This window comes from Grus americana, chromosome 7 (genome assembly GCF_028858705.1).
Source record: "Grus americana isolate bGruAme1 chromosome 7, bGruAme1.mat, whole genome shotgun sequence".
NCBI classification, from domain to species: domain Eukaryota; kingdom Metazoa; phylum Chordata; class Aves; order Gruiformes; family Gruidae; genus Grus; species Grus americana.
In genome coordinates this window covers 36,042,790-36,070,254 of record NC_072858.1, presented here as the reverse complement: position 1 = coordinate 36,070,254, position 27,465 = coordinate 36,042,790, and the positions used below count along the sequence as shown (strand labels likewise).

The 27,465-nt window shown below is 37.9% G+C and overlaps 2 protein-coding genes across 9 annotated transcripts in view; one reads left to right on the top strand and one right to left on the bottom strand.

Annotated features, from left to right (window-relative positions):
• The window catches only part of LRRTM3 (leucine rich repeat transmembrane neuronal 3), an 88,372-nt gene extending 84,256 nt beyond the window's left edge, over window positions 1-4,116 (bottom strand). The window contains exons 1-2 of one of the 3 annotated variants that reach the window (XM_054832096.1): window positions 3,592-4,116; window positions 1,738-3,269 (exon numbers count right to left, since the gene is read on the bottom strand). In XM_054832096.1, the coding sequence (XP_054688071.1) occupies window positions 1,738-3,269; window positions 3,592-3,595 (1,536 nt within the window). In that variant the 5' untranslated portion in view covers window positions 3,596-4,116. Of the gene's footprint in view, window positions 1-1,737; window positions 3,319-3,591 lie in introns of those variants that run through there. The other 2 variants (XM_054832097.1, XM_054832095.1) reach the window with 2 other exon arrangements.
• Window positions 1-27,465, top strand: part of CTNNA3 (catenin alpha 3) — a 512,488-nt gene that overhangs the window by 231,806 nt on the left and 253,217 nt on the right. The gene's annotated exons all lie outside the window — the stretch shown is intronic.

Sequence of the window (27,465 nt, the reverse complement as noted above, 5' to 3'; positions counted from 1 at the left end):
ATGAGTTGTTTTTAAGAGATGCTTTCTAGCTTTGTTTTCATTGGATCTAGCATATTTCAAGGTGATTGGCCGTGATTAGGTTTTTTCCAGTAAAAATTCAGAACATTCTAAGGTTTTGCTTTTTTTAATCTGCTGCAGTGAAACTGCTTGTAGAAACATTCCCTCCCAAGTGATTGAAGACGTGCAGTTTACTAAGCCAAATCAAGTTACAAAATTGAGATAATTAAATTACTGACTTGCTTCTCTATAGGTGCTGCTGTATAATTTCAAGAATGAACACACACATCCCCCCCTTCCCCTTCCTGATAATCAAAATAGAAAGTATGATTTATTTGGAAATATGGGGGATGTTGTATTCTTCTGCAACCAACAAAAATACATGACTTTGGGAGAGGGAGGGCAGGGAGTAGCCAGGTTACACATCTGTATTTTGTCCAGAACCACTGATGAATGACTACATATTAAAAATGAGTATCTGTGAATTCTTGTAATGTCATTAGGGTTTTGCTAAGAGAGAAAAATAATTTGTCAGTGATTTCTTTAAGGATTTTTTGGATGCAGTCTTCTCAGATCAGTGAGTAACCAATTTTCTCTGAAAGCTCTTTGCAGTTGTAGTATTTCTAAAATGTATACTGTTTGGCTTTGTAAGTAATGAAGCTTTATTTAGTTATTAGAGGGACAGTGTGCAAAACACATCACAAAACCCTAACAAGCTCATCCCAGCAAATAAAAAGAAATAGAAGAAAATGACAGATTTAATGGTTTCCTCGGCTACATTAATGTCTTTGACAGTCTTGAAAAGAGAATTTCTAATGAGCACTGAAACAAATGTGTGCAGGAAGTGGTCTTGCTTTTGCTGCTGCACATTTGAGTTGCTCTAATTGCATCAATAAGGAATTTCTGCTCCTCATTTAATGAATGCCTTTTGACTACTTTCTGAAAGGCAACTGGATGTAAGGGATAAACACTGGCACCTTTTGTATGAAGTCACATAAACAGGTTTGAATTAATAGTTATCAGCCCTAGAAACACTGTATTATAATGCAGTACAGTGAATCCCATTGTATATTTTTATTCTTACATTTTTATTAAGCCTAGGTTTCCCTCTGCTCTGCTTTTTTTGGTCTGATGCCTCCTGTCCTAAGACAGTGCTTTAAGTCCCCACTGGCTTTTTATTATATCTTGTGCTGGGCAGAAATCAGGCATTCTTTCAGAGCTGTTCCTGCACCATGTCTCTCCTCAGACAAGTCAGAATTCATATGACGCTATAGTACCTGGGTCTTTAGTTTGTTCGTGGTTCAAAAAGTGAGTTTCAGAGCGAGGGCTGGGGTTACGTTGGGGGGGCAAGGGGGGAGGGAAGCTGTTGGATTTTTTTTTTTCATTGTTGTAATTTTTCTCCCTGAACAGAGGCACAGTCGCTGCAGGTGCAGTGGATTACTTATGAAAGAAGTTTTCTATTTAAAAACAAGAGAGACTTTAATGAAATCAGTAGAGGGTTTGTACAATAGGTATTGTATTAAACCAGAGCTCAGGCTTCACATTGATTGCGGTATTTAAATTTCAATGAGTTGATTATGTATGAGAGTAAAATGACCAGTATTATGAATGTACAAAAAAGTGACATGGAAGAGCTGTGCCAGAAAAGTGAGAAAAACGTTCCCTTTATAGTCCCTAGAGTTCAATAAAGCACCACTATTTCCCAGCTTTTAAAAGCTCTTTTATCACAATGGTTCATACCTCACATTCCCTGGAGCCTGATTTGTTATACGTGCAGGGTCCTGTTCCATTCAGCAGCATCTCACTGGTTTCAGTGTTGGTAGGTTTGTAATCTACATAAAATTCCTGTGTGCTTGGAGTCATTTGCTTCAGTGACTGTCTCTTCTTTTTCCTGTGCCTTCGCATGAGAGAGCGCTGCTGCAGCTGCTTCATACTGGCTGGGTAACGCTTCCATGACACATAGATTACCAGCAGGATCACAAGCACAGACAAGAAAAGGGCCACGCTGCCTGCTATGATTTTATGGAAGGAGATGTGTTCTGTGTCGTGCTCAGGCTCGGAGCTCGATTCAGTGGCTCCAATAGTTGGGGGCAGAGGGGGCTTGCTGTCATGTTTAGGCCTGGTGAGTTTTGGTTTAAACGTTGGCTTTGGGAGAGCTCGTGCTAATTCAAACCTTTCCGTGGTACTTTTGCCACAGATGCTGTAGTTTTTCACTGCATCAATAACATTCACCCCTTGCAGTTCTTTGGGGCTGGCACAAATAATTGTATTTTCCCTCAGCCCTTTAAAACTTTTAAGCCAGTTTACCAGAGAGCAAATGTTTCTGCTGCATTCCCATATATTCCCAGCAAGGCTGATGTCATTGAGGGATATCCAAGAATCCAAAATTTCTTGACCAATAAATGTGAGCTTGTTTGAATCCAGGTTGAGGCGCTGTAAATTGGGCACACACTGAAAAACACTAGGTCCACTGAAAGCTTCTATTTCATTGCCAGATAAATCAAGTCTTTGTAATGAGCTCCAGGTCCAGGACATAGTTTGTCCTATCACACTGATTTTATTCCACTGTAAATAAAGGTTTTGAAGGCTGACTAGCCTTGGAAAAAGTGCCAGGTTGAGCTTAGAAAATTGATTGTGCTCCAGATGAAGCTCTTTCAGTCTGATCATGCCTGCAAAGACATTCCTTGCTAAACTTCGGATGCGATTATAACCCAGGTCCAACAGTTCAAGGTTCCTACAATCTTGAAATATTCGAACAGGGATGGTTCTTAGGGAATTGGACCGCAAATGTAAACTCAGCAGCTTCCTTAAGCCCCTGAACTGTTCAGATCCCAGAGACTGCAGCTGATTGTATGACAGATCCAAATTCCGGAGATTTGTCACAGGTCTGAAGGTATTATTAAGAAAATAGGAGATTCTGTTGGAACTCAAGATCAACTCTTTTAGTCTGCGTATTCCATTGAAAGCATTTTCGTCAATATTGCTGATGTGGTTATGGTCTAAATAGAGCCAGGTGAGTTGATTAAGACCTTTAAATTGATTGTATTTTAGTTTTTGGAGGCTGTTATATCGAAGGGACAAACCTAAACAACCAGCAGATATACTTGAGGGAATCTCCTGCAATTTCTGAGATTCACAATATACCATTTTGCCTTCACACCTACAGCCCTTAGGGCATCCTCGTTCAGCAGAAGAAAGCATTGTCAGTAATACAGTAGGGGCTATTACCAGAGCTACAGCTGATCCGCTCAGTAGCCTAATTACATTGAAACCTGGAAATAAAAACAACTTAGAAAAGTTATCCCCCCACACATCAGTCATTTCTTTCAATCATGTTAAAATCTTTTATTTCAACAATCATTTAAAAATCCCTAGCTCAACTCAACTACTTTTCACATTGTTTTCTTTACTCAGATTTTTTTTTTAAATAATGCCTTTATATAAATACTGAAAAACAGTTGGGTAAAAGGTGTAATCCCTAAGCAATTTAACTGTAATAACAAATCACATCAAGGTAAGTCTATGGAGTAATTAAAGCACAGGCTATGCAGTGGCTATGAACTATACATTAAAAAAATAACATGAAAAACATACCCATCCTTTGTGTTGTTCAAAGGTCGTCCTTAGGTCTTTTGTTTTTTGCTTAGTGTGCCACAAGCATGGCAGCCCCTGTCAGCTGCACTGTAGTGAGTCAGGGCTCGCTGACACCCAGGAAGAAAAATTGGACCCCTTGGGAGATGGACCGATTTTGGAACATTATTCTTTGCCAGCCATGCAGAACACTCCAAGAATAAATCAATCCCAACACAGCATACGCAGCAAAATGTCAAATTCTTCCTAGGTAATAGGATCTTCATGGATATTACGTTTTTGCATCTTTATAGTTAGGAACCTGGCTTTTAAAATTTCTCTGTATAGGAAAGCATGTTAGATTCCTCCAAGCACCATTTAGCTATCTGAATTCACACATCTGTATTCCATAGCACAGCAGTTCCCTCACTTAGTACCCGATCCGGCTAGGAAGCTGCGTTGTAGCGTAGAAGGCGGAATAAGCCCGTACAATGAACAAGCTCTGCTCACTTCTGCATACTGTCATTCTGAAAGCTCCGTCCGACTGTTGCTTTGGTTTCGGCGAATGCAGTCTTATGTAAAGCTGCCCCCAGTGGTGAAGAATATTATGGGCATGTGCAGAAATGTCTTCCTTTTATCTTGCAAATGAGTAAGCTCTGCTGGGAAAAGAGTGATTGTTCTGAGTGACTGATAGAAGCGGAATGGTCAGCTTCGATGTAAACTAGTGAGGTGTACTGAAATATCCAAATCCTCTTAGTCTCTTTTGCTGTTTGTGAAAGCTGTTTTGCATCCTTGAACTTAATAGCTCAGCATGCGCTGCTGAGACTTTTGTCTGACGGGCTAACATGACATTTGTAGGACATAGATACAAATTTTCAGTCCTCGGGTTTTTTTTCTTACTGCATTAGCCATGTGTTCACATGACCTTTGTGCAATAACTCACTGGTTTTTAGTGAAGTATCAGCCCCCTCAGTGTGTCTCTTATCAAGCGTTTCAGTGGGGACACTATATTTTACAACATGAAAAATGTTTTGGAGCTGACATTTTGCCTTTTTGCTTTTTTCTTCTCTGTTAAAAGGCACAGTGCCAGGAGGTTAGAAGAGAGTATTGTGCTCATTTATTTCCCAACTTGCTGTCACTTCGTTCCACAACACTAACACTTCAAACATAGGCTTCTGTAACCCGTACAATATAGGGACTAAGCAGCTTGGTGTAGTACCTTAATCAGGTGAATTGTTTTTACTGTAACTTACAATATGGGCAGGATTTTATGTGAAGGTACCCTATGAAGAGTTTTTTAGATGTGTGACTCTGGGCAGTCCTTATATACATATCTTGCATAAAAAGCCTTTTTCTCTTTCCTTACTCTTCTCTTCTTTCCTGCGTGCTGTAGAGAAAGGACACATCCTCTTATCTGGGCAGAGCAAAGGTAAGATGGCATTACAACAAATGCACCACCTGGCAGTCTTCCGTCACCAAGAAATACGCGATCAGAGATGATGGTGGGGAAGTGTAAAATCATGGCTCTTTGTCGTGCAAGAATAGGCTAGATCCCAAAGAGAAGCATGCTGCTCATTAAAAGAGGAGTACAGATTACAGTCCCTCAAATGCAACCAGACAGCTCTGAGAACCGCTTTTCCTTTCTGAGGCAGCTTTCCTTACCCCTTGGAATAATGTGCTTTGACTTTTCCCTTATTATTCACTGCTGTGAGCATCGAAGAACTTAAAATGAGGTGAAACCTGAAATTTTCCACACATTAAAATGCCAACATTGTGTAGTGCTTAGTCTGTGAATGACTTCAGTAATCCTGCTAGTATTAATGCACCTATCAGTAGTGCCTAAATTAGGAGCACCGTTGCCCCTGGCTAACAACTATGAACCTCTTTCATGTCAGGAGTCAGAAATACATACCTGCATCAAGGTACATCCTGTGAAAATTCTCCCCTTTGGGTCAGATTTGGGGTGAGGGAAAGGGTTAATTCCTCCATTAATCTCTGTCACCGTCACCATCTCCCATTCTCTACTACAGCTTGTTTCCGGCTCTTAGATCTGATCTGTAAGGTTGAGGAGCCAGCGACAAACTACAGACTGTGCTGGGAACTGTGATAGTCTGAGGAGCTGTTCTGCTGACAGGAGTGTCATGTGCCAGTCCTGGCGTGCCCGTTATAGGTTTTCCATCACTGCCTTGGGGGCTCTCTGTACTTGATGGAGCAGGATTGGCAGCGTCAGAAGACAATTCAGACCTTCAGTAAGCCAATTTGCCTCTTGGAACTGCTGCTCTTCCTGTGTTGACAGTAGAGGATGTCTGTGACAGGTAAAGTCTTTACTGAAATGGCTCAGTTAGGTTCCTAAACTTAGATGGCATGAAATTAAGTGTAAATCTTCACCCAATTCAAACATGGCATGTAAAGCTTCAGATAACATACAAATTGTTTCTCCTGAAGAGCTGGTGCTACTTAGTATACCAGCTCAGTCTCAGCCTTCTCCCCAAACTTTGCCTGTTCTCTGGCTTTTCCTCTTTTCTCTTCTCTCCCTGCGCCATCTTCATTGTGGAGTTAACAAGTAACTTCTCTGCCACCATGAGTCAGCAGAGCTTCAGTAGCTTTTCCAAGGTTTTAATAATTGCCAATATACTGGACAAATAAGAAGGAACAGCCACTCTTTTACCGTGAGTTATTTTCATTTTTCTGAAAGGGGTGAGACATCAAGAGATGAACAGAGAGAGCATCAAATCTATGTTAATGGATTGCCAAATTCAATTTTCTTTACTGAGATCCTTTTTGAATTACACAAGCAGGAAAAGTGCCAGTGTCTGATAAACAGTTTTTTTAAATTACATTTCTGTATCTTCATACAGCTGAATGGGTTCTTTTCAAATTGTGGAAATAAAGCTGCTCCCAGTACGAAACATTTCATACAAAATTTCAGACCAGTCTGGCTGCATTATAAACTATGAAAATAGAGAATTAGGTTAAAGTTGCATTTTAGATAAGTAGACACCTTTTGTAAGTGGTTTAACCTCTGTCTTATATCTATATAAGACATCATATGTATCTATGCAACTGCGTTGCATTACCATTTAACTCATGTAATCAGTAAAAAAGAACTCAAGGCCAAACTGGTTAACTTATGGATAAACTAGTTTTCATTAGAACTAATACTGCAACTCCTGCGTGCCTAAAATCCAGGAGTTTGTTGAAGGCTTGGTGTGAATTTAACTTGTACTCCATGTGAGTTCGTGTGTATTCATTCTGCAGGAAGTTGAAGTTCACACTGAGTGAGTATCAGTGCTCAGGAACAATGTTATTCCTTCTCCTCTGCCTGTGAAGACAGCATTTTTGCAATTCTGCAAAGACAGGTACTCTTAAGAGAAATATTTCATTTATTTATGTACTCTCACACACAGTCTGTGTTTTGGGATTTCAGCCTTAGACATAAATTGAGATGCCACAGAACCTGGAAAGCTTATTCGTTTTCAATTGTATGCCTCCATGATAACTCCCAATTTGTTTTTCCAGGCTTTTTCTGAGGGGAAAAATGGCATATGTCAGAAAACACATTGACAAATGTGGTGCTAAATATGTCTTAACATTCATATAGATGAAAAGCGGTGTGCTGGGCGGAACCTGTGATGAACACATTGTTTTCTTCATCAGCATGACAGACAAATGAAATTCAAAGTTGTTTGGAAATGATGCACTATCCCAAGGTAGTGATGGCCCAGATTTTTCTCTTGGTACTAAACTTTCAATAGGTTTTCTGCCTGGAAATTGTTCTAGATAAATTTTTATTACTATCTGATTTTGCAGTAATTTGCTTTAATTTAATTTCATGTGTGATTTTATTTTTGCTTATGTAGTTAAAATCTAGTATATTTTCTTTTTCCATTCATTCCAGCTGTGGTCTCTGTACCTAGCTGCAACTTCTCTATAGAAAGCTTAACATGAACTGCAGCACTATACCAGCTACTAGAAAGAAAACCGGCCAAAACCAGGACATGCGGAAACTTCAGAATTCAGACTTCTGGATACAGCATTTTTCTGTTCACACATAGAGCTCCTGGGTCTAGGCGTGCCTTTATGTGTGTAATCACATGTCCCTTTGGGGAACCGTAGTTAACAAGTGCTGCACTGTGTTCTTTTTGGGTTTATGAAGTGACAATGTATATCTTTCCCTTGACTTTATTTCACTATAAAAGAACTGGGAGTCAGCTGGGTTAGCAATAGTAGCTTGTTCTAAATGGTACAGTAGTGTGCTATCACTGTATCATTAAAAGTAGATAAGTCTAATAAAATGTGTTTGCAATTTTTGAGCCAGTGATTAAATGAACCTGCTGTTCCATGAGGATCAGATTAGAGCTGGGGGAGTATAACTCCCAGTGTAAATATCAGAGCGTGGGAAGACAGAGGGAAACTCAGGATGCAGGATTTGCCAAAGGCAGACATAACGAAAGCGAAGGATGGGAAAGCCATGTTCAAGGAACATGCACGCAAGGGAAATTGAGGCAACAGAAAATGCTCTGAAGAAACAGGGAAAGAGGACTGAGAGTAGGGAGGGTCTTATCCCAGCCGTTTGTCAGTACTGACCTTAAGGACCGTGGTGGTAAGTGGTAGATGGGGGAGGTGGATAAATGCAAATATCCCATTGCTCTCCTGCTAGGAACAGTTAGCTTTGCAAGGCCTCCCCGGTCTCTGTGAGGGTGAAAGGATCCTGTGTTACAAATTCTGTGATAAAGCTGAAGGAACATCCGAAGCTGAATAGGAGCCATGCCCCCTTTCTAGGAGTCAGTAACCTCCATAACATCTGATTGCTTGTAGAGGACATCAGGGACACATCTGTCAGTTTGTGTATACCCGGAGGATCTCCTCATTGCCGTGGTTCACAGGGCAACACAGGCTATCGCTTTCCTTGTGCACAGTTACACACTGTTGAATAATGAAGCTTTTCCAGCTGTACAGTTCTGTTTAAATCTCTGCATTGTGGATAGGTCACAGGGGCCTCTAAGCTGTCCCAGGGTAGATAATGCTGCATACAAGCCTACAACCTTTGTTCATGGCATCCAGCGGCTAGATATTCTGGATCCTTCATAACTCCTGTATCCTTAATGAGGCATTGGACCCTCAGCTGTTCCCCGATTGACTTTTTGTCCTTTGATTTTGAAGCTGTTTGAAGGCAAGCAGCCTGTGCTTCGGTCTCCTCCTCTGGAGACACAACTACATTAGGTGCAAAATCTTATTAAAAAAAAAAAAAATCTTCTAACTTGCTTTCCAAACTTCAGCTTTTACCCTAATTTTCTTTGGGTCTCAGTGTCTCCACTTATAAGAGAGGGATAGTTCATTTAATTATCCTATAATTTGATGACTTGCTTCACTTCTTGTCTGACGCTAGTTATTTTCAAACTTACATTTTTCTGTCAGTTAAGCCATCTTTTTGGACTTCCAACACAAGTTATTCCATATCTCTTGTCATTTTTATTACTTGCTATGGGTGTATCACTTATTTCGATGCATTTTTTTTGAGCAAGAATGACCAAACAGCAAAATTCCATGTGAGGACAACATAAAAATATAGGAAAACAGGCGTCTTTTTAAAATGCAAAATTATCTCAAATCTGTGGTTAATAAGCTTGTCAAATTGTGTTCACTGTAGGACCTTTTTGATGTTACAAGAGTACCATTTTGAAAACTATTTAAAAATCTGCTGAATATTGCCTTTAATCTTCCATATAAAAATTGTCATCGGTGGCTAACATTTTTCAGCTAGTTGAAACGAAAGATAGGTATACATAGCATTTCTTAGGATCAGACCCAGATTAGTAGATAAGACAATTATTCTTGTGCTTCCTAGTCTTACTGCTCTTCAGTGTAAACAGGCATACAGGTGTAAGCAATTAAAGAGTGTAGAATAGCTTGATTTCATTTGACCTGTTGAAATATTCTAAAATAATTTCCAATTTTGCCTTTCACTTGCTTATGCATGAAAAACTCTACAGACAAAAAGGCATTCTAGTTTACCTCTGTTAGGACTTATGCTTGGACACAGGCGTGGTATTCTGAGATTGTGATCCAGAGTGATGTGTTACTGTACAGTGTTAGTAACATTTTGAAGAGAAAACTAAACATGAGAGTTGAGCAGATTTGCAACTGAAAGAGAAAAATATGAACAAAGTTAAGAAGCATATAATTATGTTCATTCACAATGTGACTAGCATAAAAATTATTTATTCCAAATGGTTACAGTTGCATGCTTAGTCACTTCCTTCCCTGGCTTCAGCCTAATTCTGTTTTCTGGCATTTTCCTGCAAAAAATGTTTGTTCTCTTTTTCATCAAAAGTTTCAGATTTTTGTTGCTTTTAATAATTCAATCAAGTCTTTTTCAATTAAGCAAGCTACAGCAGTTTTTTCATATTTCAGCTTTGGTAGCTGGTGTTCCTGACAAAGTTCGGAATCTTAATTATGTTGGCAGTCTTGGTTAGTTAACCAGCCTGTAATCTGCTTCTACTTAGTCACAGAGGTCACTTGGCTGTGCCCACTAATGATGGACCAGAACTTTCTGGTTTAAAAAAAATAAAATACAGAGGGTGAATTGTTGCAGGTATGTTTTGACCATTCCATTCTGTATTTGCCATCCTCCTTATTCTTTTCCCATTGGTGTGTCTGGCAAACAGAGCTCTGAAGAAACCATATGTGATTTAAATGACTTATTAGCTCATCCTTTCAGGCCATGCCTACCCAAGAAAATTGTTTTAAATTAAATATGATTAAATAAAAAAATAAGCATACAACCAAACCCCAGCATATTTAAGTGATTTACAAAAGTGCAACAGACTCCCATATAATTAATTTCAAAACAAAAGTCGTGGTTACTGCCGATCTATTTTGGTTTCTGTGACAGTATACGCTACTGTTTATTAAAACTACATGTCTTTTACCCAGTGGACAGGACAGCAAACAAATGACAAAACCAACTCAAAGGGACTCGAATATTATACATGGTGTTTGCCTGGTGTGTCACAGTGTAAAAGAATAAATATCTGCAAAATGTTAGTTTCCGATTGACCAAAATGTTGAAGAGTGCTGCAGGCACAAGGAGGAAGAGAGGAAGCTGACATGAAGAGGAGAATTGGAGTTTTCACCCTTTCTTCTCTTTTGTGCAACAATAGTGGGAAAGGCATGTTGTGGTTTGTGCATTTTGTAAATCCTCCTATCCAGTATTCTGTATCTTCTAAGTAGGTAAGAGGCTTAAAAATACCTTTCTGTCTTACAGCTTAGTTGCATACAGAAAATGTTAGAAAGCAAGAAATGCTGCTAGTTGAAAACCAAATAGAGACTCTGGTCAGCCCACGTAGTGGAGACATAGGAGAGCTGAACCTGAGTCAGTCAGCAGCTTCATTTCTGTGTCCCGAAATGGTAACAGGAATTGGGAGGAAATAGTGAGGACTTATAAACTCAGTTTCAAAACCAAACATTTTGCTTCCAGACACACAGGAAGCAGGCACATCTCCGTCCACTTGTTCTTACAAGGTACCTCTTTTGTCATAGATACATGACAGAAAAGTCTTCTGTCTGTGTAATAGGGAAATCACATGGCTTGCTGATTTGATCTTACAGCATATGTTTGTGTCATCATTTATTTGTCATTTGGACGAATTGACCGGATTGAAATCCAGAGCCTGAATAGAAACGTAGCAATATAATTAACACAACAAAAATACTTCCTGTGGGGATTTCTACTGCTGTGTGTTGAGCAGTTTCCCGTGTTCATTTGTAAGACTGTAAGCTCCTAGGAAAGGAATGTACTTTTATTCCATCAATGTAAAACTAAAAAGGACCCTAAACTTAAGATAACTATGTACAAATCTAAACCACAGAACAATCGTAGAGTGATGTCAAAATGTCATTTGGTTTGAAATTCATAGGAAAAGTAGAAAAGGAGGACTTTTCAGGGGAAGCTAGATATACCTTTTTTTTTTTTTTAACTTTATCAATATGCATCATTTCAGCCATATAGTTTAGTTTATACTATGATAATTGAACCCCACAATGCAATTTCTGTAGGATTTCTTCTCAGGTGGTACACCTTGGTGCTGTTTGCACACATAAAAAAATCTTGTAGGGTAGTAAAAGCTAAAAGACAAAACGTCTTATGTTTTGATGTAAAAGCCAGAAAGTAACTAATGGATGTTAGGAAAAGAAAAAAAAAAAAAAAAAAAAGGTACTGTGTGGTCATGTTACTGAATAAGAGCTGTCTCCTATGAAGATCTTTGCATTTTCCTTCCAAATGCCCAGTACTTGCCACTCTGAGACAGAAAGCTGGAAGAGATCCAGTGCTCTTATCTGACATAGCAATTTCAGTGTTCTTCTCTGTGTGATTTAAAGTCAAGTAGAAATATGTTGTTAGAATAGCGATATCTGTAAATGGATAAAAGTCTTGGAGTTGTATCAGAACACCACTGCATGAGAGAATCTCCAAAAAGAAAACTATAAATGTCCTTGAGTATATTTGCTCCTTGTAAAAATGCCATGATATTTAGAATTCTGTATCAGATACTTGCTGATCAAAAGATTAACATTTTAAAGAAATTGATAATTTGTATGTTCACGTAAAGCCCAGGGTTTAACATTCCACTCTCTCATACACACAGAAACATGAAAGAAACACAGGAGTGAAAATGCCAGGCTCTGTAACAGTTGAACAGCAAGACTTGATTTTGCAAAGCTCCTTAATTTTGATAAAACCAAGTTTTATCCAAAGTCCGATTTAGAGAAGGTTTCCAGTAACAGTTACTACTCTGGTTATTTGTGTCTGTGCACAAAGTCCAAATCCACTTGTGACGGTTATTGTACCTTTAGTGAGAACTGTGGAAGCCTACTTCTGCCATTACCTGTTACTGACATGGTGGGAATTAGCATAGTACTGATAAACTTCTAACTTGGATCTTCTATTTAAAAAAGGTTGTTGTAAATTACATCAGGTGACACTGAGAAAGAAAGAATTCCTACTCTTTGTAGCACAGTTTTTTACAGTCAAATGTCTTAACTGATGACACTGTTAATTATCGCATAATGAATGTGGTTCATTTGCAGAATTTCACAGTGGGGGAAGATTGTCCATTGGTATATTTTTCTTTTTTTTTTTGGGGGGGGGAATATTTAATCCCATATCATATCATGAACTAATACAGTAAGTTGCATCCTAAGGATTAAGGGAGGGAGGTGCTGATCCTTTTAAGTCTGGCAAAATGACCCTCTTAAATGTTCAGCATATAATTTAATAGATATGCCACTGACCTTTCTTCTGTTGCCTTTTGTTTTCACAGCTACTAGAGGAAGTACTTGATGGCTATTTTATGTCCTTTTATTTTAAAGTGTTTATCTAGTATATTTGTATTCTTTGCTTACGTTGACACTTACCTGGTATTTTTTACTTTAGGCCACTTGCAGCAAAAATGTATGAAATCCTGAATGTCCCACTGTGCCTAGAATATATTTCAAAAAGAGTAAATGCTTTCAGTGCCTTACAACTTTTCAGCCCCTGCCACCCTCTGCTAGTATTTGTCTTTTGCTTTCTGCACAATTTGCTTGGTCCCGTATGCTGCTCCCTTGTCAGAGGCTGGCTTGAAGTGTCGTGTGTGTCAGTAGTGGCTTATTTTACTTGCCACAGTTTAATGCAAAAGCAGTCAGCAGCAGCAAAGGAATCTGCTTTGTTTCAGTTCCCATTCTTTCCATCGTTGCCATTCACAAAAGATAGAAACCACATATGAAATCATTAGGGAGTTTCTCTTGTTCTCAAACTTTAAAAGAATTTTAAAATTATGGAGAGTTTTACTCATCGTTATATGGAGTGATGTAATATTTAAACACTTTGCAGGAGTGCTAGTGAATAGGCACATTGGTATATCAGTCAGATATGAATGTGTACATCACAACAACAGTGTCCTTCATATTTTATATGTCTGTCAGAGGTCATTATTAGGAACTTGTGATGAGATTCATGATTTTATCAAAAGAGTTACTAGGAGTATGTTTGGCTGATTTCTGTTCCCTATGGAATTAATGACTATTTGTCTCTAATTTGTACTCTACGTGATTAGAACAAGGGTCAGAGGTAAATATTTTATGTAGAGTCACTGTTTGGATAGTTTTACCCCTGATATTCAAGGTGATTCATCTATCATATTTGATGCTAAGATTCTGTTTAATGCATTTTTGATTTAAGCATTAATAACTCTTACAGAATTTGTGAGTATGTGTTAGACATGCTTGTGAGTGCTGTAGGTGATGTTTTTAGAAGATTGATAAAATCCAAAATGGAAATACTCTGTGGTCTTGGAGTCTAAGACAATCTATAGGAATTGTTGCTGGGTTTGAAACAAAAGGAATAAATGAGAACTCACTATAAAGTGCTGCTGCCTCTCCTGAGTTTTGTCATTACCTTTATTTAATGGAACAGGTTTTGACATTCATCAGTCAGCTGTACAGGCCTCCCATTGTCTTTGCTTCCCCAAGAAAGGGAATTATTTCATATGAAGAAAGCACAGTATGACTTTGTCTGTTAAATGGAGACTGCCTTCGTAAGTCAAGAGCCATGTAGACACCATACAGTTAAGCTTTGCTTGGTTCTGGTTACCACAAGAGTTATATACCATTTAGTCAAAATATGCTGTCTTGAAAAATGTTCTTCTGTTGTAAGTAGCTGTCCCTCATGCTGTTAAATGTCTTCATTTAGGGTTAGGGAGCTTTGCTGTAACATTTTGTCTTCAATTTGCATCTTAATTAACTTTGAACTGAAGCAGATAACTTACTTGACATTCTAAAGGGGAGCTTTTGTGTCCAGTTATTCAGGATTAGTATTCCATGGGGAAAGAGGCTGAGATAATCAGATTCTCACCACCTTGTGAAAAGTCCCTCAGGTACTGGTTAGAAGTCTTGTTTGCAAGGTTCATTTCTGTGAAGTAGTATGAGAATATAGGATGTCATGTTTCACTGGTCTCAGCTCCTTCTTAGATCTACTATTAAAGGTCAGTTTGTCATGCATATTCATCCACATTATACTGAGGTGAGTAGTTTCTGTGAGTCTGTGTGTGTATCCAAGTGTACTGGTACCAGTTGGTAAGGTATCAGCCTTTCAGGTTCATCACAGTGTGGTGACAGTGGTGGTGTTATGTGATTTGAGATGTTTTCTTTCTCCCTGCTACTCCCTTTAATCAATATATAAATCTAAGCTGAATCACTTTCTAATGCACATAGTAGTAAATAATCAGCCATTTGATATTTATATATAGGAATTTTGCTATAACAGGCAAGGGATGTGTTTTGATTTTTCTGAAGACTGTTGCAAAATGTCATTGCTCTGGAAAAAGATTACAAGGGAAATGCGATAATCCTTTTATCAAGATACTTGTCATTCCCATTTAATCATAGCTGAAACAATAATGAATTCTTCTGGAGACAGTCGGTCTATCTGTGCTCACAGCATTTCTTCAGGTGGTTCAAACACTGTATAGGTAAACAGTTTTGTGCCACTTTCAAGTAAATTTCACTGCTGTTCCTGAGCTGTTCAAAAGTGCAAAGCTTCTCTGCACACAGCTGGAAAGGAACTGAAGTTATTGTAGAAACATGCATCATGGTTCAAAAAATTAACATAAAGAGGTTTTCAAGATAATGTAACATTCATGAAAATTCAGTGCACTTTTCCCTGTAATGCATTTCCTGTGACTCAGACCTCTTGTTTCAGTTGAGCGAAATAGGGATTATTACATAAAGCAAAGCATAGCATTATATTTACTGCCATATTTAATGGTTTTATCTCAGTCTATGGTATATAATTATTTTTACCAGTTCAATAGGATACTTAATAAGAAATTCAGAAGTTGTTAAGGAAATTTCTATTTTTAATGTCTAATTTTTAACCTGTTGAGTTTAACAGGTTAGATTTTTTTTTTTTTTAAAAAAAGTAGTATTGTGAATTTCAGATTGCTAAAAAGGTTGCTCTTAGGCATTCTTGCAGTCTCTTCAGGATCCGTTTCTTGTTCAGGAAATGCAAATGAAAATAAAAATATTCTTGAAGCTCAGCAAGAAAACAGAGCAGCTAGATAAAAAGGTATCAGTTTTATTAATTGATTCAAACCTTTTCTAACCTTGAGGAACTTTACTATTCTCATTTCATCCATTAAAAACAAACAAACAAACAAACCCACCTGATTTTCTAGTTGGCTGCTGACCATGCAGGTTTCCATCTCATGAGGTGAAGGTATGTTTTCAACTTTCTTTCTATAAGGCAGTATCTTATTTCCTGTCCAGATGGTCACCGTTGTACGTCAGCCTACCTTACTGTTACCACCTTTAAACTGGGAACAGCTTCTCTAGACCTATAATATAGCTGCTTCCCCCCCACCCCCTTGTCTGGACAGGCAATACATTTTACTAATTTAAAATTATTAGAAATTCTCTGCATATGTAATTAACTCAAAATCCTGAAATCTGTCCTCTCTAAAGTCTTGAAAATCATTATTACAAATAAGGACAGCATACTTAAGAAGCAACTATAACCCTATGTTTCCAGTCCTTACATTTTTAACCTTGTAAAGATTTGGTTTTTTTTCTCCTTCTACTTCTGACGTTCCATGTTTGAAGACAGTAGTCAGTCATGTAGCAATTCCTCAGTGCTTTCTTTAGTGTGTGAAGAAAAGAGGGAGTCACTGAATTTTGAAACTGAGATTTACTTATTTTTTCGACTGATATCAGGTCATCTTGCTGTCCCAGAGGTCTGTTACAGTGTCTCTGCATTGTCTCCTCTCTCTGAGGCTGAGGTTCTATCTTACCCATCATCATGGACTTGTGCAAATAAGCCAGAGAGTCTAAACACTAATGTTTGTTACTGGCGAAGAAGTAAATCAAGAAGAATACATGTGAAATGAGCGCGTTATCACCAAGAAACACTTCTCTCTGAAGAAGAATTCCATTCCTTACATTTATTTATTCTCCCCAATCTGGCTTTTTTATTTTGATTTTTTTTACCCAGAGGAGCAGCAGCCGTGACCCTCTTTACATGCTTTCGGACTGCTTAGACAGTATGGTGCATTCATATAGAAATTAAATACTGTTTTTTCTAGGAGCTGCTGTTTTAGTGAATTGACATCAGATTTTGTGTTGTATATATTAGAAATTGGCAGGGAAAGTTACCCCTACCCTTCACCAGTTTTCAAGGTTGCTTTTTTAAAAAAGTCACAAGTTGGGTTGAAAATCAAGGTTTCAGGGTTTATTTAATGAGGTGATGATTTTCAAAATCAGTACAAATTTGGTTTCGTTTATTTGAAGTACTTTATGCTGATGATTTAAAAATGTATCATTTAAATATATATGAATGTAGAGAAATAGGAATTCTATTTAAGATGTGCTTAAAATACTAGTTAGTTGTTGAACAACTTGGAATTTGGGATGGTTTTCATTTTCACCCAGTGGCCTGATTTGGTTTTGGATTCTTGTAAAAAGAGTCAAAACTTCCAACACATGAAAAATACAGACTGATGTTTTCCCACAAGTCATTTCAGATTATATAAATGAGAATTTTAACACAAGTATGATAAAAAGTTAATCTACCAATTTATTGATATTGTGCATATACACATAGAATTCTGAGTTTTTAGATACATAAAACTGATCTAAAAAAGGTTGGTAAAGAGAGGCCAACATGAAAACTAGTTTTCATAGATAACATTGCAGTCTGTGCAAATTTTGTAGGTGGGCTTTATGCTTTGGCAATTTGAAAAGATTAATGTCTTTACAGATTGACCTCTAGAAATTGCTTAGGTGTGTCTATAATTTCTTGTAATTATTGCAATTTATTGTTTATCTTGGGGCAGAAAGTTGGAAAGTTGAATTTTTTAGTTCAATGTTTTTTTGGGGGGGGGGGTTAGCTCTTTTTTTTAGTCATTTTCCAAATTAGCTGTTCTCTTTATATATAATAAAAATTTACAAGACGTATTCTTGAAACTATACGGACTAGGAAGTAAAGGTAAGAACGTGTTTCCTCAGAGTAGTCACAGCTCTAGGTGTGTTTGGGCTTATGTCTGTATTGGTATCCCTTTTTGATGTGAGAGGTAGACAAATGCTACAGCTCTGCCAATAGCTTTGCTTAGGAGGAAGGGTAAATGTTGAGGCAAAGATTATCTTCTTTGTTAACTCCAGTGTCCCTGTACACAGCAAGAATCAAATAGCAGGTGAGTTAAGCCTTCCCGGTATTGTTTCAAGTGCCTTGCAGCTGGGCTGCAGCCTGAAAAACATACTCTGTTAGTTTTTTCTGGGTACTGCAGTCCCAGGATCTGATGAGATTAGATAGTTTAAATTATTTTGTGGCTCAGTTTCTGTGATGTTTCTCCCTGCTTTTCCCTACAGTAAATATGCAAGCCTCCACAAAGCAACAGCCATTACCACTTTAACAATATGGTCTAATTTCTGACCAGTTTTGCATGTCTTATTTTTTTGTGTGACACTGGCATATGCTTGTCTTTTATCCAGCTAAAGGCTTCTGTGGCCATTATGGAAGCATAAAGACTCCTTGCAGTTATTTTTAATAAAATATTTTTTAGAGTTATAGTTGAGGTTGGGGTTTTCTCCGCCTGTCACGTCTGGGCCCAGACAAGATGTGCCAAATGTAGGGTTGTGCTGAGGATTAAAGTTACAGATTCTTGTGTTAAGAATGGTGTTCAGAAGCAGAGTTGTAGTAGAGTTGGGGCAAGGCAGATAAATGCTCTTACTGAGGAGGCATTTCATCATTTATGGACTTTTCATTATTTACTGAAGCTATATGGAAGTAGACAGGGTTAGGGAGAGATTGGAGCTTTCCATTCTGGGGTTGATCTAAACAGTACTGACAGAGTGAGGATAGGGCAAGTGGTATTCGTTGTTTGGGAAAAACTTTGAGTATTTCCCTTAGTCCAGCCCAAAGAAGAGTTTTTCTTATCTATGTCCTCTTCAGATTAAATCTGAGCATCTATGCCCAAAGAATTTTTGTGTAATTGCCATAACTTTATTAGAAAAGGTGATAGCAGGTTAAACTGAGAAATATTATATGTTATTATATGCCTGTTTTCATATCTAGGATCTTCCAGAGCTTTGTAATCAGACAAACATGTTTTGAATGAAAAAAAGAATAAAAAGGGAGGGAAAAAAAAATAAAAGAACAGCTTTGATTTAAGGTGCAGAATTGTTAATATTCCTTCCCCTATTTCTTCTCTGCCAGATAAAACTCCCACCACTTCAGTGTTGCCATGCAATAAATTTTGTTTTGTTGGGTTTTTTTCCTCCTTTTACTGGTGATTCATTGAGATTAAGCATTTGTTAAATTGCATTTTTTAAATTTCTGTTTATTATTTTTCTATGGTTGGTATTCTGAGAGCTGCTTGAAAAAGTCCACACACTTTTCCAGCAGGCTAACCCAACTCAGATTTTCCAGGATTAATTTTGTTTAAAGAAATACAAGTTTAAAAAATCTTGCAAAGTGACTTTTTTTTTTTTTTCTGTAGAAAACAGACAAATGGATGTATTTGCTATTGAGCTTGGATGAATACTGGGGAAAATTACCATGCAATGTTCCTCTCCTCCACTCAGTTCCAGAGCATTTTCTTGTCCCTGTGCTCTCATCAGGAAAGACTTTTTTGGATAATTGCTGTCTTGGGTAGAGTTTTTTAAATTTGCTCTTTCTTTCCCCTTCTTCCACATGCCTGCATCCGAACAGCCCCACCCTTCAAAACTTAATTTGCTTAATTGAGGTAAGGAATAGGCATATGGTGGACTCAAACAGCTGTACTGAAAGAGGGATCAAAGGAGGGTGGCTAGCGTAAATGGAGTGCTGGATTATAGTCATTGTGGGTTAGGGTAGAAGAACATAAACCCAGATACTATGAGGGCAGGAAGGTTTGAGATGAGGAGGACCTTCCATTTGTTAGACCATTGCCAGGGTCCAGGTAGTACAAAAGTATTACTGCCGGGTCCTGCGCTTAAGTCACAACAACCCCATGCAATGCTACAGGCTTGGGGAAGAGTGGCTGGAAAGCTGCCTGGCAGAAAAGGACCTGGGGGTGTTGGTCAACAGCCAGCTGAATACGAGCCAGTAGTGTGCCCCGGTGGCCAAGGCGGCCAACAGCATCCTGGCTTGTATCAGAAATAATGTGGCCAGCAAGACTAGGAATGTGATCGTCTCCCTTTACTTCGCACTGGTGAGGCCACACCTCAAGTACTGTGTTCAATTTTGGGCTTCCAGTACAAGAAGGACATTGAGGTGCTGGAGCGTGTCCAGAGAAGGGCAACAAAGCTGGTGAAAGGTCTGGAGAACAAGTCCTGTGAGCAGTGGCTGAGGGAACTGGGGTTGTTTAGCCTGGAGAAAAGGAGGCTGAGGGGAGACCTTATTGCTCTCTACAACTACCTGAAAGGAGGTTGTAGTGAGGTGGGTGTTGGTCTCTTCTCCCAAGTAATGGACTTAATGATTTTAAAGGCCCTTTCCAACATAAATGATTCTATTATTCTGTGACAAAGCTCATTCTCCCTGTTGGCTACTCTTGACATCACCTTTATCCTTTTGACCTCACTACCTCTACAGGAGTAAAGCATTTACAAGCTGATTGGGTCTAACAGTCATAGTAATGTGGTTACCTCACTTATTCTAGGTTAAAAGTGCAATTGGGGGAAGTTGTCACCTGATATTGGATATACTTGTTGGTGTATCAATGTCCTTGAATGCATTTGGATATAGAAAACTTTCTGACATCCTTGCTGCAATGCATTGGTAATAGCTGAAGTTGTACTTTCTTGCAGTCCAAATCCAGCTGTGTGTTCTGCTGTCAGACATTTAACCGAGTCTAAAAATTTGATAATTTAATATTCCGTACATAATTTCTTCTGAACACCACTGCTAGTATGATTGTCATATCATAACTGAGGTGGATGTGTTTGATATTCTCAGATACTCACTGGTTGTTGATTAGGGCTTTTATATCACACAGGCTACAGAATAGGTTCTGATGGCCTTTCCTTGTTGGGAGGTCACGTAATCTTTCAGTTTAATAACACCATTTGGGTATACTGAATAAGAGAAAAATCAATTTCTGAGGTATTGATTGGAACAAAATTCAAAAGGTCAAGTATAATGCTTGATCTTGAAGTCTCTGGCTTAATACTCTATTCTGCTAGGTATTAAGTATTAGGCTTGGCTGCTCATCGTGGATCAGGATCACAAAATAGAGAATGAGATGCTGTTTTAGGCAAGAGTAGCTGGCGCTCTGCATTTAGGACCGCTGAATGGAGAGTGTTCAGGGATGAAAGGGTTCTAGATGTATCACTTAATTTTAAATTAAAATACAAATTCTGTGTAGGTCTTTAATGCCTAAATTATTGGCTGGAGCAGCCACAGTGGACAGTATACAGAAAGGGTTAATCCAGCCCTAGGAGTTTATTATCTCACTGAGAAAAGACATGACAAGTGTTACCAAAGACTGGAAGAGTGGAAGATGGGATAGTTCTTTTCAGATCTGTGCATAGGCTTTCTGTATAGCTTGATGGTTTGACATCATTGACCTATATTGAATTCATTGGAAAGCTGAGATTAATTGGATCATTATTTAACTAATGCTATGAAGCTATCACAACAGACAAAAAGTATATACAGTAGCTTCACTGCTGTTAGAATCATAATGCTTCAGTTTTATAGACTGATAAATCAGGGTAATCTACCAGCTTTACCTGAAGGGTGGACCTTAGCACAGATAGGAAACACATGCTAGACAACAGACAGATAAAGAATCACAGAGAAAGAGGAAAACCTGACTGTACTTTGGATTTCAGTCTTAGTATATTTACATCTTTAACACAAACTATTGTTGTCCACATACAGTGATGAAAGATTCATGAGAGATTTCTTTGGATTTGCTAAATACTTAGTAGTGTTATTACTGCTTCTCTTTTCAGAGTTATAACTGTTTTTATGAAATGAAAATGCACATTTCTCTCTCCATCCTCACTGTTTTATTTAATGATAGTATGTAAGAATGTTAACCTATTTCCTTTATTGGGTATAGACTGCACACCTTTAGAAGGTCTCCCATAGTTGTCCTACCCAACATCACATTTGTTTTCTTCCCCAGTAGTTAGGCTTATGTGAAAAGACAACTTGGGGGACAGAAAGGCACGGCAAATCTTTCTGCATAAAACAATTAAACATAACAAAAAGAGAGGAGGAAGAGAGTAAACAGACTCCAGCAAGATAGATTGTGTGGATGGAGTGTAACATAGGCTGAAGGTATTTGGCACTGCATGGAGTGAGTTAAACTTCAGTCCTGAATCTTTAAAATTGTGTTTATCTTGCAGCAAGAAAAGGTCTCTCTTTTTAAGGGAAGTTAAAATTATTCAGTGGGAATAAAACTTTTATGGCAAAAATTGTTCCCTGAGGAAGAATGGAATTACAGGAACATAGAGACTTGCCTGCCAGTCTGGTCTCAGTGGGAATGACACCTTGCAGAAACAGCATTTGTTCATTCCTGAGTGTGTATTAAAGTGATTTCTTTGGACACTTGTGGTGATGCAACTCTCAGACCGCAGCCAAATTCCCTCCCACAGTGGAAGCTATTTGAATTGAAATAACTAGAAAAGTTCCGTTAGAAAGATGTTACTCGCAGAGTTTTGCTATTGCAGCAAAAGGTAATTCATTCCTCAGGACTATAGGAAGGTGTTTACTTTAAAATCAATTGGCAAACTGGATTTAACTAACTCCTAATAAACATGGAATTAATAAAAACTAATGCATATAAAGAATAGTCTTTTTTATACTCATTGCATTAGCACTGTTAAATGACATTGACTTTTAGAATGTATAATGTTTGAATGCATACATTCCCTGAGGTTGCAAGCAGCTTAACATTATTCAAAATATGATGGTCTGATAACAGTACAAGAAATCAGAAGTTTTATTGCTTTGTTTAGATTCTGAAAATCAGAGACAAGGGGCAAGATAACTGTGTTCATAGATTTTATTGGTAAATTTTTCATCTGCATAAATGTGACTCAGTTAATGACAGCCAAATGGTTTGATGCTGAAGTGAGGGATGCTTTAGAAAAGTCTCTTTACTGAGAGGTTTATTTTTCTTTCAAGGAAGATGGTATAAATATAAATCATATTAACCTACAGATGGTAAAAAAATTACAGCTTTAAATGCCACTAGTGCTAGCAAAATTCTTAAGGTTGGTTGACCTGAATATAAGCGGCAGCCATCACCTCTGGCATGCTTGTGGCTGCTGCTGAGGTGACATACTGAAATCAGTGATGAGGTACAATTTTTAATCCACAGTGTGCTTATGGGGCTGGACAAATACTCTTTCCCTGAAGGTATACTGCATTTGCAGTATTTAAGAAGCTAATTAGGGGAAGGAGGTACGCCGAGCTTCATGCTTCCACTGTTTTAAAATCCCAACTCCTTCTACAACTGGTAAATACCAGAGTAGGCAGAACTATATGGTTTGTGTTGGGCAGACTTCTCTGTTAAATTAATACTGGGTTAATGCCTTTGCCTTTAGATAGGCTGTAAATGAAATTAAAATAGTTATGTTTCTTCTGCTTTGGTAGAAATGCATTTTGGTTTACTGGTTTGTCAAATTACCATTGATTAAATAACTGAGCCATATGATTTCCACTGAAAGCCAGAGAAATAGAACTTTGTATTTTATATCTTCCATATAAGCTCAGATGATCTGAGAAATCTGTGTCACTTCAGTGAACTGCTTTCCTTAAATCCTCTGTGGGCCAGAGGGCATTAATTGTGATCCTTCGGTTAGCCATCCCACAGCAGCTCTCAAATGCTTATTCCACACTCAGGGCCAAATTCAGTTTTTAGTAGAAATAGTTGCACTTCTGTGCACTGTAGAAGAGTTTAATCAGGTTTAGGATGCCAGATTTAAAGTCTCTATTCCTCAGTCATTTTCCTAGACGTTTTAACTGTATCCAACTCTATCATTGTGTTGTCTGGAAACTTTGTTTTAAAGTAGCAATATTTTTTTTGAATGCCTGATTCTCACCATAGGGGCTGGAAATGAAATTATAAGAAAAAAACAGAGTTTATGAGACATTTCTAACAACTGAACTATATTTCATAGGAATAAACTTGTAATTGCAGTCTGTAAAGTATGAAAATATTAGCTTCAGTGTTTAGCATTAAGTTTGATGAGCAAATAAACATACAAATGTTGCAACTCTGTGGAATTGTCATCCCAGAGTCAAAACTTGAAATGTAAGTTGTGGGAATGTTACTAGTAGTTTGAGCTGAGATGCTGAACTTCAGAAATAGGCTGTAAAAGTATGAAATGTTCTTTGTAAGGAGGCTTAGATTTCTGCATTTCAAAAGTAATTATACTTCACAATTACTTGATTTTAATTTTTTGCACAGACATAAGTGTGAGACAACATATACACGTGATGACTAAAATTAGTTTTACAGAAATGAACACATTCTCAAGTGAAGTCAGATCCTTGGAGTATCAGTTACGAGAGGCAGCAACAAAAGCAAAAGCATTTGTACCCCTAGATGCCCCTAGCAGGCATGCGACACTATCTCAAAATTGAGAGTGAAGTGTTTTGGAGTGAAAAGACAGCATCTGGGCTTGTGGATTTGTGAGCTGAGAACCATAGAGGAGTGAAAGCACAAACACAAGGGATCCAAACTCTGAGGGAAGAGAACAGAGAAGTGAAGGCTGTAGGGCAGGATGGATTGGGAGACAGAATGGGAAATGAAGGGATTATTTGTGGGCAACATTTACTTGGCATTTGGAAAGGCGGACATGTAAAGATGACTGCCCCATAGGACAGCTGGGCGTCTATCCTTCCTCCTCTATTCTCTGTAGCACAGGACTGCTGAATATGTCCTTCCTTTGCTGTTCATAGCCCTTCCAGGGCTGTTTTCTACCCTCTTACAATTCCCAGATCTCAGTTTTGATTATAGTGTAAATATCTGTTAAGGCAAATACTAGCTATGTTAAGGACTTCGCTTTATCAGGAAATGCATTAAGCAGGCGTATAAAACTATGTGTGTACCTGCTCATATGCGGGTGACCCACATTTGTGTTTTCAAAAACATTTAGATTCATAGTTAAGTATTTGGGCTATTTACTCATGTAAAAAAAAAAAAAAAATCACATTTTTGAGGTGTGTGTTTCACACACATTTTGTATTTGCCCTGACCAGAAGGCCAAGGAAAATGTCATTTTCAGAGTGTTTGGCATAATATGGTTGGTCTGATGACAAAATCATTAGCACTGATATATTTTTGTCTTCATTGCCATTCAAAACACTGAGGAATTCTGATGTGTAAGACAGTATATTTGTTACTGGACTAAGACATACTTAGACTAGAGTTATGAGCTGAAACTATGTCAGTCTAGGTTGTGTGATATCCTGAGGCAGGTATCAATCTCTGGAGTGAGGAGGGAAATGAGACGCACTCTGTTACTTTCTGCTAGCTACCTCTTGGTAGCTGTTCTTTTTGTGCATCATGTTTCTGAATTGCCCTCTGGGAACTAGCTGTCTCTCCCTATTGATTATAGAGGGAATGTAGAGTGCTGTCACTGGATGGCATCTAATTTTGTGCATTGAAGTTACCTGGAGAAATTCATGTGGGTGTCTGGATCCAGTCTGAAATTTCCCATCTGCAGTCCAGAATGGAATACTGTATTTAGGATGAATTCAGTTATCCCTCCACTCAGTAGAAATTATTTGTTTAAACCCTCTAGCTGTTTTAAAAACTAGTTTGAAAATGCTGAAAACTGAAAGGGATTAAAAAGATATACATGGAATTTGGGACAACCATTTAGAAGCAGCTTCTGCTGTTTGGTATATCAGTGAAACATCAGTGTCAGCAGTAGGTAGCATGTTTTTCAGCAGATAGTTTCTAGTAGTTCACTTTTCTCTCAGATAGTAATATTGAGATGTGGTTAAAAATTGCAGGAGATCTATACGCCATTGTCTTTTTGCTTCTCATGTTAGGTGGCATCTTGAAGGGAAGGGAAAGAGGAGAAGAGAAGCTTCTTTGAAATAGCTACAGTATGTAGAAAACATTAGCTGTGGAGCTGTGGTCTTGGCTGATTTCTGTTTGCCTCATGTTGAGGGGGGAGTAAAGGAGTCAGAATGATGAGACAGACTTCAAGCAATTTAGTAGTCACCATCCCTCAATCATTGGCATTCCCCTGATTGGACCTGGAGGGGTGAAGAGAAGGGGAGACCACCAAAAATGGGCAGTTCTCTGAGCATGGGAGTTGGCCAAACTCTTTGTCACAAAAGAATTATCTAGCTAAAGTAGCACTTACTTTGTCTGTGAATTGTTCATGAACAGGCATTCCTCTTCACTTATATATTATTCACAAATGTTGAAATATTTTGTGAACAAATATTAGCCCATGGGCATAAACTGTTTGCTTGAATTATTTGCAATTTATTGTTCATGGTGTGCAGTTGGTCACCTAGGTCACAGAATATTGTTTCTGCTTTTAGATTCACTGACTAAAGAGTAATGAATTGTAGCTTGCAGTTAGACACATTTTTATTCACTGCAGCTGTGGATTTGTACTAAGAGGTGGATACCACCTCTGGCTTAAAAAGTCCCTTATGCTCTATAGTGCAAATAGGTGGGAGCACATAATTTATAAAGTATTGGTGTGTATTTTTTTGTGTGTCCTACATACTTTTCCAAACCGTTCCTGGTTGATCACTGTCAGAGATAGGATACTGAGCAGTGGAGACCTGTGGTCTGATATCTTAGACATGTTCTTGTATTTATATCAAATCCCAAACGCTTGTGTATATACCTTTTTTGATGTGGTTGGGTTTAATGTAACACTAAATTAACTGGAACTGATCTTTTGGGGACCATCTGAAGAAGCTTTGCACATGAGCACAAACATCATACATGGGGTCATTTTTACGGAGTTGCTTTTGTATTAGGTAGATCTTTCTGCTGAACTACGGCAAAGATTATTTTTGCCTACTTTACCATAGTAAACTAAGTGAATGGTTCTTATTGGACCTCTATCATACTCTTAAAAGAGAGAAAGTCATATGAAAATTCAGTGACTTGGAAGTCTGGGAAACGGGAAGTAATAAAAATATTTTGTATTTTTAAATGATTTTTCAGTATAGTTTGGAGTAGCTGAATAGGATGAATGAAACTTAGTAACAACATACTAAAGGTTTGATGTCTGTTCATTTGAATCTTTCCTTTCATATTTATTCTTTAAGACCATTCTTTCCTCTTGTTAAAGGCTTCTGCACATCAGTCTATTCCCGCACTTCGTCATAAATGCAGTATATGTCCTATACAGAAATGGTAAACTTCTTTGCATGGCATTACATTTTCTTTTGTTGTTTAAAATTGAGAGGAAAAAGGGGGTGAAAGGTAGTAAAAATACAATGTCATTTTAATGGTACATTAAAATTGTTTATTCATATGTATTATAAATAATTGGTTACTGCATAAAGTAATTTAAGTATTTTTTTATATGCTACTATTTACATTTTATGGTATACTCCTGCAGGCAGTGTCATTAACACAACTCTAGCTACATTACTGAGCAATGTGAAGCCCTATTTTACTGGTTCCATAAGAAATCTCTCTCAAAAACAATTTTTCCCCATCTTGAAATTTTGTTTGAGCTTGAGATTAAAAATATATGTATATAGATTAGAGTGAGTGGTAAAACAATCCTGTATGCATTGTTTCGGTTAAAAAGAATCTACATTCCGAAATAAAACCAAGGAAAACCTAAAAACAAGGAGAAAAGTCTTATTTACATTGTCAGAGCAGGAAATGACATGAGCTCATTAGTCTCTGCTTAAATTAAGTCTGTCCTATTGGTTTCCAGTGC